Consider the following 18,879-nt stretch of genomic DNA (forward strand, 5'->3'; position numbering starts at 1 on the left):
TTGCAGGTGGCAGCATTCATACATTTGATGCTGCTGGCTATCAGACTGAGGCTCCAAGTAAGTGCATCCTGACACTAAAGAAGCAGACAGACACTATCACCATGAATGGAAAAACATTAGTTTACAATAAATTACATAAATGAAGAATGAACAACACAGGCACACAACTGTATAGATGTATGATCTTAATTTGATCAATCTCTGGTTGCTGAAAATTTTCCTGCATCGCAGGAAATGCCAATGAGCTTTGTGATAAATATAAATTCCCTAAAAACCCACACGAACACACAATTATATTAACAGTATTGCACTTTTCACGTAGCCTACTTTTGGCCAGCTAATAGCCTAACCACCGATAAAGCAACATTATGGACTAAAAGTAAAAATCGTGTTGCTGCAGGATTATTTTTGCTGTGACAATATACACTACCGTTCAAAAGTTTGGGGTCACTTAGAAATGTCCTTGTTTTTGAAAGAAAAGCACATTTTATGTCTATTAAAATAACATAAAATTGATCAGAAATACAAAGTAGACATTGTTAATGTTGTAAATGACTATTGTAGCTGGAAATGGCTGATTTTAATGGAATATCTACATAGGCATATTTATATATCAGCAACCATCAGCAACCATCACTCCTGTGTTCCAATGGCACTTTGTGTTAGCTAATCCAAGTTTGTCATTTTAAAAGGCTAATTGATCATTAGCATTAGACAACCCTTTTGCAATTATGTTAGCACAGCTGAAAACTGTTAATCTGATTAAAGAGGCAATAAAACTGGCCTTCTTAGACTAGTTGAGTATCTGGAGCATCAATATTTGTGGGTTTGATTACAGGCTCAAAATGGCCAGAAGGAAAGACCTTTCTTCTGAAACTGGTCAGTCTATTCTTGTTCTGAAAAATGAAGGCTATTCCGTGCAAGAAATTGCCAAGAAACTGCAGATCTCGTACAACACTGTGTACTAATCCATTCACAGAATAGCGCAAACTGGCTCTAACCAGAATAGAAAGAGGAGTGGGAGGCCCCGGTGCACAACTGAGCAAGAGGACAAGTACAGTAGAGTGTGGTAGTTTGAGAAACAGACACCTCAAGTCCTCAACTAGCAGCTTCATTAAACAGTACCCTTAAAATACCAGTCTCAACATCAACAGTGAAGAGGCGACTCCAGGATGCTGGCCTTCTAGGCAGAGTTCCTCTGTCCAGTGTCTGTGTTCTTTTGCTCATCTTAATCTTTTCTTTTCATTGGCCAGTCTGAGATATGGCTTTTTCATGGCAACTCTGCCTAGAAGGTCAGCAACCCGGGGTCGCCTCTTCACTGTTGACATTGAGACGGGTGTTTTGCGGGTACTATTTAATGAAGCTGCAAGTAGTACACAGCGTTGTTACAGATTTTTCTTGGCAGTTTCTTGCATGGAATAGACTTCTACTCAGAACAAGAATAGACTGACGAGTTTCATTTTGACATTTAGAGCCTGTAATCGAACCCACAAATGCTGATGCTCCAGATACTCAACTAGTCTAAAGAAGGCCAGTTTTATTGCCTCTTTTTACAGCTGTGCTAACATAATTGCAAAAGGGTTGTCTCATGATCAATTAGCCTTTTAAAATGATAAACTTGGATTAGCTAACACAACGTGCCCTTGGAACACAGGAGTGATGGTTGGTGATAATGGGCCTCTGTACACCTATGTAGATATTCCATAAAAAATCTGCCATTTTCAGCTACAATAGTCATTTACAACATTAACAATGTCTGCACTATATTTCTGATACATTTTATGTTATTTTAATGGGCAACAAAAATATATTTTCTTTAAAAAACAAGGACATTTCTAAGTGACCCTACAATTTTTAAAGGTAATGTAGGTCAAATTAAGATCCTACATATGTATGTAATACTTTTACAGATACAGGTACAGTGGGGCAAAAAAGTATTTAGTCAGCCACCAATTGTGCAAGTTCTCCCACTTAAAAAGATGAGAGAGGCCTGTCATTTTCATCATAGGTACACTTCAACTATGACAGACAAAATGAGAAAAAAAATCCAGAAAATCAAATTTTTAATGAATTTATTTGCAAATTATGGTGGAAAATAAGTATTTGGTCACCTACAAACAAGCAAGATTTCTGGCTCTCACAGACCTGTAAGAGGCTTCTTTAAGAGGCTCCTCTGTACTCCACTCGTTACCTGTGTTAATGGCACCTGTTTGAACTTGTTATCAGTATAAAAGATACCTGTCCACAACCTCAAACAGTCACACTCCAAACTCCACTATGGCCAAGACCAAAGAGCTGTCAAAGGACACCAGAAACAAAATTGTAGACCTGCACCAGGCTGGGGAGACTGAATCTGCAATAGGTAAGCAGCTTGGTTTGAAGAAATCAACTGTGGGAGCAATTATTAGGAAATGGAAGACATACAAGACCACTGATAATCTCCCTCAATCTGGGGCTCCACGCAAGATCTCACCCCGTGGGCTAAAATGATTACAAGAACGGTGAGCAAAAATCTGAGAACCACACGGTGAATGACCTGCAGAGAGCTGGGACCAAAGTAACAAAGCCTTCCATCAGTAACACACTACGCCGCCAGGGACTCAAATCCTGCAGTGCCAGACGTGTCCCCCTGCTTAAGCCAGTACATGTCCAGGCCCGTCTGAAGTTTGCTAGAGAGCATTTGGATGATCCAGAAGAAGATTGGGAGAATGTCATATGGTCAGATGAAACCAAAATATAACTTTTTGGTAAAAACTCAACTCGTCTTGTTTGGAGGACAAAGAATGCTGAGTTGCATCCAAAGAACACCATACCTACTGTGAAGCTTGGGGGTGGAAACATCATGCTTTGGGGCTGTTTTTCTGCAAAGGGACCAGGACGACTGATCCATGTAAAGGAAAGAATGAATGGGGCCATGTATCGTGAGATTTTGAGTGAAAACCTCCTTCCATCAGCAAGGGCATTGAAGTTGAAACATGGCTGGGTCTTTCAGCATGACAATGATCCCAAACACACTGCCCGGGCAACGAAGGAGTGGCTTCATAAGAAGCATTTCAAGGTCCTGGAGTGGCCTAGCCAATCTCCAGATCTCAACCCCATAGAAAATCTTTGGAGGGAGTTAAAAGTCCGTGTTGCCCAGTAACAGCCCCAAAACATCACTGCTCTAGAGGAGATCTGCATGGAGGAATGGGCCAAAATACCAGCAACAGTGTGTGAAAACTTCGTGAAGACTTACATAAAACGTTTGACCTCTGTCATTGCCAACAAAGGCTTTATAACAAAGTTTTGAGATAAACTTTTGTTATTGACCAAATACTTATTTTCCACCATAATTTGCAAAAAAATTCATTAAACATCCTACAATGTGATTTTCTGGATTTTTTTTCTCAGTTTGTCTGTCACAGTTGAAGTATACCTATGATGAAAATTTCAGGCCTCTCTCATCTTTTTAAGTGGGAGAAGTTGCACAATTGGTGGCTGACTAAATACTTTTTTGCCCCACTGTATATTGGTAGCTTTCTTGCAATAATACTTGCACTTGTCTTTTCTTTCTAGCACTGAATTTCTAGCACTGACTTTACTAGCACTGACTTTACTAGCACTGACTTTACTAGCACTGACTCTACGAGCACTGACTTTACTAGCACTGACTTTCCTAGCACTGACTTTCCTAGCACAGAATTTCTAGCGCTGACTTTACTAGCGTTGACTTTCTAGTACTGACTTTCCTAGTACTGACTTTCTAGCACTGACTTTCCTAGTACTGACTTCACTAGCCCGGACTTTCTAGCACTAACTTTCTAATGCTGACTTTACTAGCACCGACTTCCTAGCACTGACTTTCTAGCACTGACTTTTCTAGCACTGACTTTCTAGCACTGCCTTTCTAGCGCTGACTTTCCTAGCACTGAATTTCTAGCACTGACTTTACTAGCACAGACTTTCTAGCACTGACTTTACCAGCACAGACTTTCTAGCACTGACATTCCTAGCACTGACTTCCTAGCACTGACTTTTCTAGCACTGACTTTCTAGCACTGACTTTCCTAGCACTGACATTCTAGCACTGACTTTCTAGCACTGACTTTCTAGCACTGACTTTCCTAGCACTGACTTTCTTGGCACTGACTTTACCAGCACAGACTTTCTAGCACTGACATTCCTAGCGCTGACTTCCTAGCACTGACTTTTCTACCACTGACTTTCTAGCACTGACTTTCCTAGCACTGACATTCTAGCACTGACTTTCTAGCACTGACTTTCTAGCACTGACTTTCCTAGCACTGACATTCTAGCACTGACTTTCTAGCACTGACTTTCTAGCACTGACTTTCCTAGCACTGACTTTCTTGGCACTGACTTTACCAGCACAGACTTTCTAGCACTGACATTCCTAGCACTGACTTCCTAGCACTGACTTTCTAGCACTGACATTCCTAGCACTGACTTCCTAGCACTGACTTTCTAGCACTGACTTTCTAGCACTGACATTCCTAGCACTGACTTTCTAGCACTGACATTCCTAGCACTGACTTCCTAGCACTGACTTTCTAGCACTGACATTCCTAGCACTGACTTTCTAGCACTGACATTCCTAGCACTGACTTCCTAGCACTGACTTTGTAGCACTGACTTTACTAGAACTGACTTTCCTAGAACATACTTTACCAGCACTGACTTTCTAGCACTGACTTTACTAGCACTAACTTTCTAGCACTGACTTTCCTAGAACTGACTTTCCTAGAACTGACTTTCCCAGAGCTGACTTTCCTAGCGCTGACTTGACTTGCTCTGACTTTACGAGCACTGACTTTACTAGCATTGACTTTACTTGCACTGACTTTACGAGCACTGACTTTACGAGCACTGACTTTACTAGCACTGACTTTACGAGCACTGACTTTACGAGCACTGACTTTACTAGCACTGACTTTACTAGCACTGACTTTACAAGCACTGACTTTACTAGCACTGACTTTACTTGCACTGACTTTACGAGCACTGACTTTACTAGCACTGACTTTACACTGACTTTACTAGCACTGACTTTACTAGCACTGACTTTACGAGCACTGACTTTACTAGCACTGACTTTACTTGCACTGACTTTACGAGCACTGACTTTACTAGCACTGACTTTACTTGCACTGACTTTACTAGCACTGACTTTACTAGCACTGACTTTACGAGCACTGACTTTACGAGCACTGACTTTACTAGCACTGACTTTACGAGCACTGACTTTACTAGCACTGACTTTACTTGCACTGACTTTACACTTGCACTGACTTTACTAGCACTGACTTTACGAGCACTGACTTTACTAGCACTGACTTTACTAGCACTGACTTTACTAGCACAGACTTTCCTAGCACTGACTTTAACAGCATGGACTTTCCTAGCACTGACTTTACTAGCATGGACTTTCCTAGCACTGACTTTACTAGAGCTGACTTTCATAGAACTGACTTTCATAGAGCTGACTTTCCTATCACTGACTTGACAAGCATGGACTTTCTAGCACTGACTTTCTAGCACTGACTTTACTAGCACATACTTTCCTAGCACTGACTTTCGAGCACTGACTTCGCTGATAACTGCTGTACTGAGGAAAAGTTGTGCTTACTATGACTGTGTTATCATATGTGGTTGTCTTACCTAGCTACTTTAAGATGAATGCACTAACTGTAAATTGCTCTGGATAAGAGGGTCTGCTAAATGACTAAAATGTAAATGTAACTATAAAGACATCTATTGTATGTGTTTCAGCAAGTGAGACTGAAATAGAGTCGCCTGAGTATGACACACCTGAGTCACCTGAGTTTAATGGTAAATATTTAAATTGTTCTATTTATTTTAGCCACATCATGTACCTGTGAACTGTGAAGAACACAAGTATCTTACACTCCTTGGTATAATCCTACAAAGAACAGAAGTGTCATGGTATTTATTGGATCTCAATGTTGTTTCCAAGGTAATGGTCACAAGCTGCTGATTGGAGGAGCAGTAGAAAATGGACATGCAGGTAAAGAGAAGGACTTCATTGCGCTTGATCAAAAAACATGATTGAGTTTGGCATTTGTGAGGCCATTTTGATTGTCAATGTCTTTCTGTGTCTCAGCTATACCTGTAGTCACTGACCTCTTCATTGAGGACACAAATCACATGGATCCCACAGGTAACATCTTGCTGAAAATCCGATAAAGTTGAAGTCATGGGCTTGTTTGTTTAATGATAGGGCAAATGAGTAGACGATGGAATGCCTTGATACTTTTTAATAGGTTCAACATTTCAGGTGCTATGGATCCACTTGGTGCAAGTTCTCACCTGGACAATACAGGTGAGTGTCCAGGTGAGGGTGCTGTGTTTCATGCTTGGCTCCTGTCTGGTATATTTACTTGCTTCTCCATCATTTCTTCACTTTAATTCCGTATTGACATTCAGGTATTATCGACCAATCCAGCCATGACTTCCTCATTGGTTTAATGGGTGAGTGTTTGTATGAACTTATCTTTGATGTTTATTTCTAGTTATATCAAGTTTGTTCTTGATTAACTGTATGTCGTTCCAGGTGGTGTGGGGGATCTGTATGCTTCTGACATCCATATCGACATCTCAGGTGGGTTTGTCATCATAGCCCTTCTGTGTCTGCTTTCTGTTGGGGCTTTTCTGACTATAAAGAATCTATGTTTTTCTTTGTTGAATCAAAAATATCTAACCAACACTGCTCTGTTGATAGATCACACTGGAATGACTTCTCAATTAGACTCAATAGGTATGTTTCTTCATCCAAGCCTCCCTTAGTCACTTCACTTCTTCCCTTGAAAGAAATGTTACAATGCAACACCTTTGGGAAAGTTACTCTGTGGGAGAGTCCCTCTAATTTATATCAGATTTAAGCTATATTTAAACTGGCACAGACAATGTTATACTACACCTCTAAAGCGTCATTTTATTTAAGTACCTCTCTGTCCGAGGGTTAAAACAGCAAGCCACTAACTTCACTCTGAGAAGTTTATATTCCATATTTTGCTAGTTATCTGTGCTGCTGCAGAGTAAATCACTGTTACAGTTATTCCTGCTTTTGTAATAATTTACTCAAGGAAAACTGCTTTAAATCAGGTTTGATATATATCACTGGCTGTCTGGCGCTCTCTGCTCTCTCTTTCTCTGCTCTCTCTCTCTCTTCTCTCTCTCTCTCTCTGCTCTCTCTCTCTTCTCTCTCTCTCTCTGCTCTCTCTCTCTCTCTGCTCTCTCTCTTCTCTCTCTCTCTCTCTGCTCTCTCTCTCTCTGCTCTCTCTCTTCTCTCTCTCTCTCCTCTCTCTCTCTCTGCTCTCTCTCTTCTCTCTCTCTCTCTGCTCTCTCTCTCTGCTCTCTCTGCTGCTCTCTGCTCTTCTCTCTCTCTCTCTCTCTCTGCTCTCTCTCTCTCTGCTCTTCTCTCTCTCTCTCTCTCTCTCTCTCTGCTCTTCTCTCTCTCTCTCTCTCTCTCTCTCTCTCTCTCTCTCTCTCTCTCTCTCTCTCTCTCTCTCTCTCTCTCTCTCTCTCTCTTCCTGCTCTCTTTGTTCTCTCTCTCCTCTCATCCAGCTGTGGGTTCGGGTCCAGGACCGGCGTTGTCGTCAAGTAGCAGCCCGGGTCCAGACGTTCCACCAGGTACCTACTGGCACACCTTTCACCCTCTGCCAGGTCCTGTAAATCACCTCACCCCTCCCTCTTGTGTCGTCCCTCATCCTCGCAGGCTCAGTTCTCTACCTCACCTCGGATAGAGCTCCTCTTAGGCTTAGTTCTCTAACTCGGAGAGAGCTCCTCGCAGGCTAATCATGACAGAGATTTCAGAGTGTCCCGGAGAATTTACGCCCCAATATATTTTTTACTCCAAGATTATCATTGGGTCCATGTGTTCCTGTCTGTGCAGACAGCAAGTTATTTGTGTAGCTGTGCTTGTGAACTTTGTAGATCTTGACATTGTTTCCTTTCGCGGCTTCACTGTAGACTTTATGTCTTGGTGGAGTAGCACCGCCCTCCCTGATGAATGGGGTCAGGCATAGCCTTTTAGAGACTCTATTAGGAGGGATGCCGTGCAACAAGAGATGAGGGTTCACATCATCCAATCATTTATCTTCTTTCTTTCTCTGTGTGTCTGATGTTCTTCCCCCAGGCCTTGGAGATCACATAGGTCTAATAAGTGATTTTACAGGTAGGCATTGTGAGCCACAACTATAATCATTATCTAATAAATAGATTATGATTCACAGTTGAACATGTAAACAGTAGTTGTGGGTCTGTCAACTAGTTTGTATCTCTGTCCAACTTGTGGTCTCTTTTTATTTGCAGGCCTTACTGACTACTCAGGGCCTGACCATCCATATCTGAGCTCAGGTTTCGATGGATCATACCACTCAGCAGGTGATCATGCTGGTCTATCCGATACTACAGGTAAATATACTGAAATAAATCATCATCTCTGTAAGAGGATAGTGACCAAGATGGCATGGAAAAGCTTCATCTCAGTTTTTCTCTCCAGACCACCCAGTAGCAGTGATGTCACATACTGATTATTCATCATCGCACATTGACCACCCAGGTAGGATCACACTCAGGACTAAACATAACATACCCTTGTAAAGGTGATCTTCTGTAGCTCAGTTTATGGTGCTTGCAATGCCAGGATAGTGGGTTTGATTCCCGGGACTGCCCATACGTAAAATGTATGCACGCATGACTGTAAGTTGCATTGGATAAAAGTGTCTGTTAAATGGCATATATATGTTGAATGAAATACATTATACTATGAATGTATTTCAGAGAATGGTATTGATGTGTCCAGCTCAGACAGAGGATGGTTAAGATAATGTCAGCATAAATGAACACGTATGTTGCAGGAAATGGTCGTCAAAGCCAGGTTACAGACACACATGGAGGTGATCATGTGGTCAACGATGTGCATCATGATGTAACAGGTATGTCTACCCTAAAGGTACACGGAAGCCAGTAGGCCGAAGCCAGCCTGGGTGCCAGTCTGTTTCTGCTCTCCTGCCAACTCCTAATGGAATTGTCATGCCAAACAATTAAACATTTAGCTTCCAATGACAATGGAGTACGCAAAAGCAGCAGATCTGGGACCAGGCTAGGACTAGGCTATAACCAGGGGTAGAGTATTTGCACTTGATGGAGCAAAACAAATGCCACATGCATTTTTTGAGAAGCATTGAGGATATATGCTTGACATACTGAATTCATGTGGTCATTTATCCCAATATGCCTAATGCAAAAGCCTGCCAATACAATGGTGTATATGACAGTGTTTTTGCTTTTCAGATCCACCTGGGCAGCAGATTATGTCTACAGACATAGGCCTACTAGATGCTGGTAAATCAGTGTTTTAATTCTCCATTATTTACAAACCTATTTCAGTGCATTTGTTATTCATAAACACATTTTTCTGTCTGCTTAGTTGCCTACTGTAAGTGCAAAATAATGGATTGGACCTCAGTTATGTAAAGCACTTAAGTAAAAATACTTTAAAATACTACTTAGATAGTTTTTTGGAGTATCTGTACTTTACTTTACTATTTATATTTTTGACAACTTTTACTTTTACTCCATTACATTCCTAATGAAAATAATGTACATTTTACTCCATACATTTTCCCTGACACCCAAAAGTACTTGCTACATTTTGAATGCTTAGCATGACAGGAAAATGCATGCACTTATCAAGAGAACATCCCTGGCCATCCCTGCTGCCTCTGATCTGGCAGACTCACTAAACACAAATGCTTTTGTAAATTAAGTTGGAGTGTATCCCTGCCTATCCGTAAATTTGTTCCATATGGTTTTCTTAATATGTGAAATGATTTATACTTTTACTTTTGATACTTAAGTATATTTGAGCAATTACATTCACTTTTGATACTTAAGTATATTTAAAACCAAATCATTTTAGACTTCTACTCAAGTAGTATTTTGCTGGATGACTTTCACTTTTACTTGAGTCAATTTCTATATATCTTTACTGTTGCTTAAGTATGACAATTGGGTACTTTTTCCACCACTGTTGGACCTGTTCTGGTCTTATGTTATGTCTTGAGCAACAATTGTCTCATAGAACTATAACCTTTGTGGAAAATAAGTGTCATGATGGAAAATAGGCTTCACCAAGGCCAGTGTTGGCTAAATAAATACCTCCATTAAAAACGGTCCAGGGATGAAAATTCCCAGGACGTCTATCTGTCAGAGTAAAGTGTTCTATGCTTATTTTCACACAGGAAAAATATACTTTAAAAAAAAGTATTTCCAAAATGTTAGCCATCACCACTCACCGGTCAGCTTTTCTTCCTCCCTTATTTCCTGCAGGTGAGCACGGCGTCGTCTCTCACCACGACGACATGGGAGGTGAGTCCTACAAAAAATAGAATCAATGATAGGCCTACATTTAATTTGCAGAGTTAAACATTTCTGAAGGCATCACTTTTTACAATGTTGTTGCAATAGTGTTGCAACAATGTTTCATCATGAGAGCTCACGCTGTAATTTCGCGGGTTGAGTTCTAATTTCGTGGTTCTTCAGCTGTTACAGACGGGGTCGCTGTTCAGCATCATGATGACGTTCACACCGTCAGCCCTCAAACAGATACCACAGGTAAGCCACCACCTTGAAATCCTACAGTGAGCTTTTGGGAAATTGGTCGAATTTGGCTAGGCCTACTAATGTGTTTCTATGAGCAGGGCTGTCTGACATGGCCACACAACATCCCTCTACAGATAGAACACCCTGTTGACTTTGACTGCTTATACTTTGTATACTATACATGTTAAAATATGCACTATGCAGGTCCCTGGATAAATAAAGGTTAATTGCATTTAAAGAAAATGCATAACTCGCTCCGCCACTTCGTGTTGCCCCAAAAGTTACATATTACAGCTTTACGTTACTGATAATGGAGAAAATAAATTAATAGTTTACCTTCACAAGTAGAGTCTGAAATATTCTGTGCACAGGTACAATGATACAGGTGTCAATGTGTGAACAGGTGTGGCAGAAGAACTTGTCACCAGCTCACATACACAGATAGATATCAATGGTAAGGGTTTGAAGTGTATGTCTCTGTTTACTATATATTGTAAACATTTACAAGATCAAACAAGAACATCCCATTACAACACTGGGTGACATCTAATAAAACATATTTAGTAGGCTATTCAAACAAATGGATACTCAATGAAGTTCATCTAACATAGTAACTCATGTGTTTCTCCCTCTCCCTAGCACTTGGGGCGAACGTGTACAGCTCCAGCGCACCAGGGACGCCCGGTAGGCTACGCACTTGTCTGATGATCAAGCATTCCTTCTCTAACCTGCATATTTTTAGAGCTGACACACTGCTTGCCGCTGCTTCGCTAGTTACGCCAAAATAAATGTAACACTCAGTGCAGAGCCGGCTGAGCTGGGGCCAGCCTGAGGAGGGGCAGGCAGTAAGGAGAAATAAAGCTGTCACTAACACAGAGCATATTGTGGGAAACAGCATTCAACCACACATTTTTTTGATTTTCTCTGGAACAGTGTTCTGGAGTAGCTTAGAAAAGTCTAGAATAGGTACACAATCCAAGTAATATATATATACAGTACCAGTCAAAAGTTTGGACACACCTACTCATTCAAGGGTTTTTCTTTGTTTTTTAAAACTATTTTCTACATTGTAGAATAATAGTGAAGACATCAAAACTATGAAATAACACATATTTGTTACACAAATCAAAATATATTTTAGATTTGAGATTCTTTAAAGTAGCCAACATTTGCCTTGATGACAGCTTTGCACACTCTTGGCATTCTCTCAACCAGTGTCATGAGGTAGTCACCTAGAATGCATTTCAATTAACAGATGTGCCTTGTCAAAAGTACATTTGTGGAATTTCTTTCCTTCTTAATGCATTTGTGCCAATCAGTTGTGAAGGTCAGTCAATCCAGAAAAAGTGAGGACCTCCACAGGAAAGGAAGACCCAGAGTTACCTCTGCTGCAGAAGACAAGTTCATGAGTTACCAGCCTCAGAAATAGCTGACCAAATAAATGCTTCATAGAGTTCAAATAACAGACACATCTCAACATCAACTGTTCAGAGTCTGCCTTCACGCTGGTCGAATAGCTGCAAAGAAACCACTGCTAAAGACATCAATAAGAAGAGACTTGCTTGGGCCAAGAAACACAAGCAATGGACATTAGACCGCTGGAAATCTGTCCTTTGGTCTGATGAATCCAAATTTGAGATTTTTGGTTCCAACCGCCATGTCTTTGTGAGACGCAGAGTAGGTGAACGGATGATCTCCGCATGTGTGGTTCCCACCGTGAAGCATGGAGGCGGAGGTGTGACGGTGTCGGGGTGCTTTGCTGGTGACACCATCTGTGATTTATTTAGAATTCAAGGCACACTTAACCAGCATGGCTAACACAGCATTCTGCAGCGATATGCCATCCCATCTGGTTTGCGCTTAGTGGGACAATCATTTGTTTTTTAACAGGACAATGACCCAACACACCTCCAGGCTGTGTAAGGGCTATTTGACCAAGAAGGAGAGTGCTGGAGTGCTGCATCAGATGACCTGGCCTCCAAAATCACCTGGCCTCAACCCAATTGAGATGTGCTCAGCCTATGTGGGAACTCCTTCAAGACTGTTGGAAATGCATTCCAGATTAAACTGGTTGAGAGAATGCCACGAGTGTGCAAAGCTTCCAAGGCAAAGTGTGGCTACTTTGAAGAATCTCAAATATAAAATATATTTAGATTTGTTTAACACTTTTTTGGTTACTACATGATTCCATATGAGTTATTTCATAGTTGTGATGTCTTCACTATTCTACAGCCTAATTCTAAATTGATTCAATTGTTATTTTTCCACATCAATCTACACACAATACCCCATAATGACAAAGCAAAAAAGCAAAAAATGTTTGCAAATTTATAAAAATAAAAAAAAACTGAAATATCACATTTACAGAACTATTCAGACCCTTTACTCAGTACTTTGTTGAAGCACTTCTGGCAGCGTTTACAGCCTGGAGTCTTCTTGGGTATGACGCTACAAGCTTGGCACACCTGTATTTAGGGAGTTTCTCCCATTCTTCTCTGCAGATACTCTCAAGCTCTGTCAGGTTGGATGGGGAGCATTGCTGCACAGATTTTTTTCAGGTCTCTCCAGAGATGTTTGATCGGGTTCATGTCCGGACTCTGGCTGGGCCACTCAAGGACCAGTCTGAGGTCCTGAGCGCTCTAGAGCAGGTTTTCATCAAGGATCTCTTTGTACTTTGCTTCGTTCATCTTTCCCTCAATCCTGACTAGTCTCCCAGTCCCTGCCGCTGAAATGGTGCCAGGTTTCCTCCAGACGTTACACTTGGCATTAAGGCCAAAGAGTTCAATCTTGGTTTCATCAGACCAAAGAATCTTGTTTTTCATGGTCTGAGTTCTTTAGGTGCCTTTTGGCAAACTCCAAGTGGGCTGTCATGTGCCTTTTACTGAGAAGTGGCTTCCGTCTGGCCACTCTACCAAAAAAAGCCTGATTGGTGGAGTGCTGCAGAGATGGTTATCCTACTGGAAGGTTCTCCCATCTCCACAGAGTAACTCTGGAGCTCTGTCAGAGTGACCATCGCGTTCTTGGTCACTTCCCTGACCAAGCCCCTTCTCCCCCGATTGCTCAGTTTGGCCAGGCGGCCCGCTCTAGGAGGAGTCTTGGTGGTTCCAAAATTCTTCCATTTAACAATGATGGAGACCACTGTGTTCTTGAGGACCTTCAATGCTGCGGAAATGTTTTGGTACCCTTCCCCAGATCTGTGCCTCGTCACAATCCTGTCTCTGAGCTCTACGGACAATTCCTTCGACGTCATGGCTTGGTTTTTGCTCTGACATGGACTGACAACTGTGGGACCTTATATAGACAAGTGTGCCTTTCCAAGGCATGTCCAACCAATTTAATTTATGACAGGTGGACTCCAATCAAGTTGTAGAAACATCTCAACGATGATCAATGGAAACAGGATGCACCTGAGCTCAATTTACTCATAGCAAAGGTTCTGAATACTTCCGTAATAAGAAATGTCTGTTTTTTTATTTTTTATACATTTGCAAAATCATCTAAACCTGTTTCCACTTCGTCATTATGGGGTATTGTGTGTAGACTGATGAGGATTTTTATTTTATTTAATCAATTTTAGAATAAGGCTTTAACGTAACAAAATAAATATATATAGTATAACAGTGTAATATCCCCTCTTATTTGAAACAGGGTTAGATGAGGTGGCTGTGACCAGTGGACTCATAAACTCTACAGATTCATTTTAACCAATGACATGTGCAAGTTCTCCCACTTAAAAAGATGAGAGAGGCCTGTAATTTTCATCATAAGTATACTTCAACTATGACAGACAAAATGAGAAGAAAAAAAATCCAGAAAATCACATTGTAGGATTTTTAATAAATTTATTTGCAAATTATGGTGGAAAATAAGTATTTGGTCGCCTACAAACAAGCAACATTTCTGGCTCTCACAGCCCTGTAACTTCTTCTTTAAGAGGCTCCTCTGTCCTCCACTCGTTACCTGTATTAATGGCACCTGTTTGAACTTGTTATCAGTATAAAAGACACCTGTCCACAACCTCAAACAGTCACACTCCAAACTCCACTATGGCCAAGACCAAAGAGCTGTCAAAGGACACCAGAAACAAAATTGTAGACATGCACCAGGCTGGGAAGACTGAATCTGCAATAGGTAAGCAGCTTGGTTTGAAGAAATCAACTGTGGGAGCAATTATTAGGAAATGGAAGACATACAAGACCACTGATAATCTCCCTCGATCTGGGGCTCCATGCAAGATCTCACCCCGTGGGGTCAAAATGATCACAAGAACGGTGAGCAAAAATCCCAGAACCACACGGGGGGACCTAGTGAATGACCTGCAGAGAGCTGGGACCAAAGTAACAAAGTCTACCATCAGTAACACACTACGCCGCCAGGGACTCAAATCCTGCAGTGCCAGACGTGTCCCCCTGCTTAAGCCAGTACATGTCCAGGCCCGTCTGAAGTTTGCTAGAGAACATTTGGATGATCCAGAAGAAGATTGGGAGAATGTCATATGGTCAGATGAAACCAAAATATAACTTTTTGGTAAAAACTCAACTCGTCGTGTTTGGAGGACAAAGAATGCTGAGTTGCATCCAAAGAAAACCATACCTACTGTGAAGCATGGTGGTGGAAACATCATGCTTTGGGGCTGTTTTTCTGCGAAGGGACCAGGACGACTGATCCGTGTAAAGGAAAGAATGAATGGGGCCATGTATCGTGAGATTTTGAGTGAAAACCTCCTTCCATCAGCAAGGGCATTGAAGATGAAACGTGGCTGGGTCTTTCAGCATGACAATGATCCCAAACACACCGCCCGGGCAACGAAGGAGTGGCTTCGTAAGAAGCATTTCAAGGTCCTGGAGTGGCCTAGCCAGTCTCCAGATCTCAACCCCATAGAAAATCGGAGTTGAAAAGGGAGTTGAAAGTCCGTGTTGCTCAGCAACAGCCCCAAAACATCACTGCTCTAGAGGAGATCTGCAAGGAGGAATGGGACAAAATACCAGCAACAGTGTGTGAAAACCTTGTGAAGACTTACAGAAAACGTTTGACCTCTGTCATTGCCAACAAAGGGTATATCACAAAGTATTGAGATAAACGTTTGTTATTGACCAAATACTTATTTTCCACCATAATTTGCAAATAAATTCATAAAAAATCCTACAATGTGATTTTCTGGATTTTTTTTCTTCTCATTTTGTCTGTCATAGTTGAAGTGTACCTATGATGAAAATTACAGGCCTCTCTCATCTTTTTAAGTGGGAGAACTTGCACAATTGGTGGCTGGCTAAATACTTTTTTGCCCCACTGTACATCCAGGCGAGGAAGATGATAAGTATACATTTTTCAATTTCAGATTCTGTGCTTGGATTTGGACATGACACTACAGGTAAAATTCCATTTACAACAACATATCAGAAGTGCTAGAATTCTAAACCAAACAAGGCCCCTCACACAACACACTTGTAACATCATATACTCTGTCTCTCAGTTGTTGCAGAAGCACACAGTGTCTTCATTCAGACCGATTCCCCAGGTAAGTCCACACACACACACACACACACACACACACACACACACACACACACACACACACACACACACACACACACACACACACACACACACACACACACACACACACACACACACACACACACACACACACCAATCTCATGACCTTAACATTTCAGAAAAAATAGATACACTTCCTCACAACACACACACAACACACACTAGCCTCCAAAAATATAATGTGAATATATGCAATTCCATATGTATGTAATACCAATGTCTGTAATACAGACGCCAAAGTTGGCAGGAGTGAGTGAGGTTCCCTTACCACTCATTACTCATCAGAGATAGAGTACTATAAAGAGAATAGTGTCCCATAGTTCCTGGTAAAAAGCATTGCACAATATAGGGAATAGGATACCATTTGGGACACAGCCTTACTGCCAGTCACTAAATAACAAAAGGAAACGCCTTAAGTCACCATGTTGAATCTATCTTTTGTATTGTAGTCACAGCTGATGCACAAGGATCCACTCTACAGGCTTCCAGTAAGTCGGTACAGTATATTCATTTACGCAACCCCTTGACCTTGCACAAGTATCTGTTGCTCCTAAAGGCTTGATGAAATGAAAAGTAGTGGAAATAGTCCTTTGATCTTGGAGAGATAGCCCAGAGCAAGGGTGTCAAACTCACTTCCTGGAGGGCTGTGTATCTCCTATTTTTGGTCATTTTCTTACAATTCGTATCCAATTAGACCAAGAGAGGGGAGTTCCTAACCAATAAATTACCTTAGCCTAGTGCCTAGAGCGTTGGACTAGTAACCGAAAGGTTGCAAGTTCAAATCCCCGAGCTGACAAGGTACAAATCTGTCGTTCTGCTCCTGAACAGGCATTTAACACACTATTCCTAGGCTGTCATTGAAAATAAGAATTTGTTCTTAACTGACTTGCCTAGTTAAATAAAGGTTAAAAAAAAAGATGTACATGAGAGGATTGGAAACTTGCAGAAACTCAGCCCATCAAAAATGGAGTTTGACACCCCTGCCATAGATTAATCAACCAATCAATAAGATGTATTTACAGCCCAACAGTTGCCATAAAGTGCTTTACAGATCTTTGCAGTTAACCATAGTCTAAGTAGTGATAGACATGTAATGGTGTGAAATGCATTGACATTGATGACAGACAGCCCTGGTTGCCCGTTCACGGTGGTCTCCCCCTGCTCTGTTCGTAGGGTCTGTGTTCATGCAATGTCTTTGTCCAAACAGGTCATCCTGGTGTAACAGAACAGACACAGCCTGCTGGTAAGCTTCATAAGAGTTCAGGTTTAAACTCTGTTACATGGCTGCGTTTATACAGGCAGCCCAATTCAGATTTTTTTCTGATATTCTTTTTTAACCAATCAAATCAGCTCTTTTGCCCATAATTAGGCAAACGATCAGAAAAGGGTCTGCCTTTGTAAACACAGCCTTATACAGATGTCTCAGTAATGTTGATATGTAGCTATCTATCAATTTGACTACAATGCTGCATTTACACAGGCATCCCAATTCCAATCTTTTAGTATATAGTATAGTATATATGCCATTTAGCAGACGCTTTTATCCAAAGCGACTTACAGTGATGTGTGCATACATTCTACGTATGGGTGGTCCCGGGGATCGAACCCACTACCCTGGCGTTACAAGCGCCATGCTCTACCTTTTGCCCTATTATTGGCAAAAGAGCTGATCTGACTGGTCAAAAGACCAATTAGTGAAAATAATGATCAGAATTGGGCTGATTGTGTATATGCAGCAAAAGTAATTGAAATAGCGAAATGGATCCATGTGACAAATTTAGCAGTTTTAGTAAAGGTGATATTTTGTTGTGCAGGCTAAATGGGTACTAAGGCCTAATAAGGCTCTGTTTACACAGACACACTAAGAACCCAAAGCAGATTTTCTTTCTATATCCAATCCATTTTTCTGACTGTCCACACTCAGTTTTATATGTGACCAATATCAGATTGATTTGCACATTCATGCTGATGTAGCCTCTGAAGTAGCACACAGATGCCATGTTCATTTCCTGCCACTGTTCCTTAACATTTTGGGGTGGTTGTCATGGTAACGCATGAGTTCACGTATGGAGGATAGGTTTTTGTATCAGGATTCAGATCCATATATGGAGGTAGTATAAATTGGAATTCAAAAGATCAGATTCCATGGGTTGTTTTGCTGTTTACACATTAGAGAAAATATCAGATAGGTATCAGATATGCAAATAATTGGCAAAAGATCTGAATTGGGCTGACTGTGTAAACACAGCCTAACTTGTTATTTAGAACAGGAATGCACAGCTTTCAGATATTACAATGCGGTGTCATTATGACAGCATATATTGAACCATGCAGTGAACAGATGCTCAAGGGCTCTTTTCTTTCCTCGGTTTTGCTTGCTCTTTCCAGTTTCCGCAGCTGAACAGTACAACCCATCTGGTCAGGGTCCTGAAGGTAGGTTTCTCAGCTCCTTATAACGTCTCTCTCATGTCTCTCTCTTCTTTTAAAAACATTATTAAATGACAAAAGCCTTGTTTTATTTACATGATGTACTCCCCTGTCAAAACACACACAATATATTATAACTAATCATTTTTATTACACTGTATTAACTACAGTAGTAAGATGGAAAAGTTTCTGATTGCAAGGTTTCAGGTGATAATACAGTGCTGTTAAACTGTACCTTTGAAAGAGAGACAAAGGTAAGCTCTTGATTGG

The 18,879-nt window shown here is 41.1% G+C and overlaps 1 protein-coding gene across 1 annotated transcript in view; it reads left to right on the plus strand.

Annotated features, from left to right (window-relative positions):
• The window catches only part of si:ch211-80h18.1 (uncharacterized protein LOC555593 homolog), a 28,078-nt gene that overhangs the window by 8,351 nt on the left and 848 nt on the right, over positions 1–18,879 (plus strand). The window contains exons 14-35 of the mRNA XM_052470034.1: positions 7–57; positions 5,770–5,829; positions 5,975–6,025; positions 6,122–6,178; positions 6,296–6,340; positions 6,445–6,489; positions 6,572–6,619; positions 6,740–6,775; positions 7,585–7,650; positions 8,156–8,194; positions 8,332–8,433; positions 8,522–8,581; positions 8,880–8,957; positions 9,316–9,366; positions 10,354–10,392; positions 10,567–10,638; positions 11,266–11,310; positions 15,965–15,997; positions 16,100–16,144; positions 16,632–16,670; positions 17,390–17,425; positions 18,571–18,615. Coding sequence (XP_052325994.1) covers positions 7–57; positions 5,770–5,829; positions 5,975–6,025; positions 6,122–6,178; positions 6,296–6,340; positions 6,445–6,489; positions 6,572–6,619; positions 6,740–6,775; positions 7,585–7,650; positions 8,156–8,194; positions 8,332–8,433; positions 8,522–8,581; positions 8,880–8,957; positions 9,316–9,366; positions 10,354–10,392; positions 10,567–10,638; positions 11,266–11,310; positions 15,965–15,997; positions 16,100–16,144; positions 16,632–16,670; positions 17,390–17,425; positions 18,571–18,615 — 1,143 coding nt within the window. The remainder of the gene's footprint in view (positions 1–6; positions 58–5,769; positions 5,830–5,974; positions 6,026–6,121; positions 6,179–6,295; positions 6,341–6,444; positions 6,490–6,571; positions 6,620–6,739; positions 6,776–7,584; positions 7,651–8,155; positions 8,195–8,331; positions 8,434–8,521; positions 8,582–8,879; positions 8,958–9,315; positions 9,367–10,353; positions 10,393–10,566; positions 10,639–11,265; positions 11,311–15,964; positions 15,998–16,099; positions 16,145–16,631; positions 16,671–17,389; positions 17,426–18,570; positions 18,616–18,879) is intronic.

This window comes from Oncorhynchus keta, chromosome 19 (assembly GCF_023373465.1).
Source record: "Oncorhynchus keta strain PuntledgeMale-10-30-2019 chromosome 19, Oket_V2, whole genome shotgun sequence".
Classification (NCBI taxonomy): Eukaryota; Metazoa; Chordata; class Actinopteri; order Salmoniformes; family Salmonidae; genus Oncorhynchus; species Oncorhynchus keta.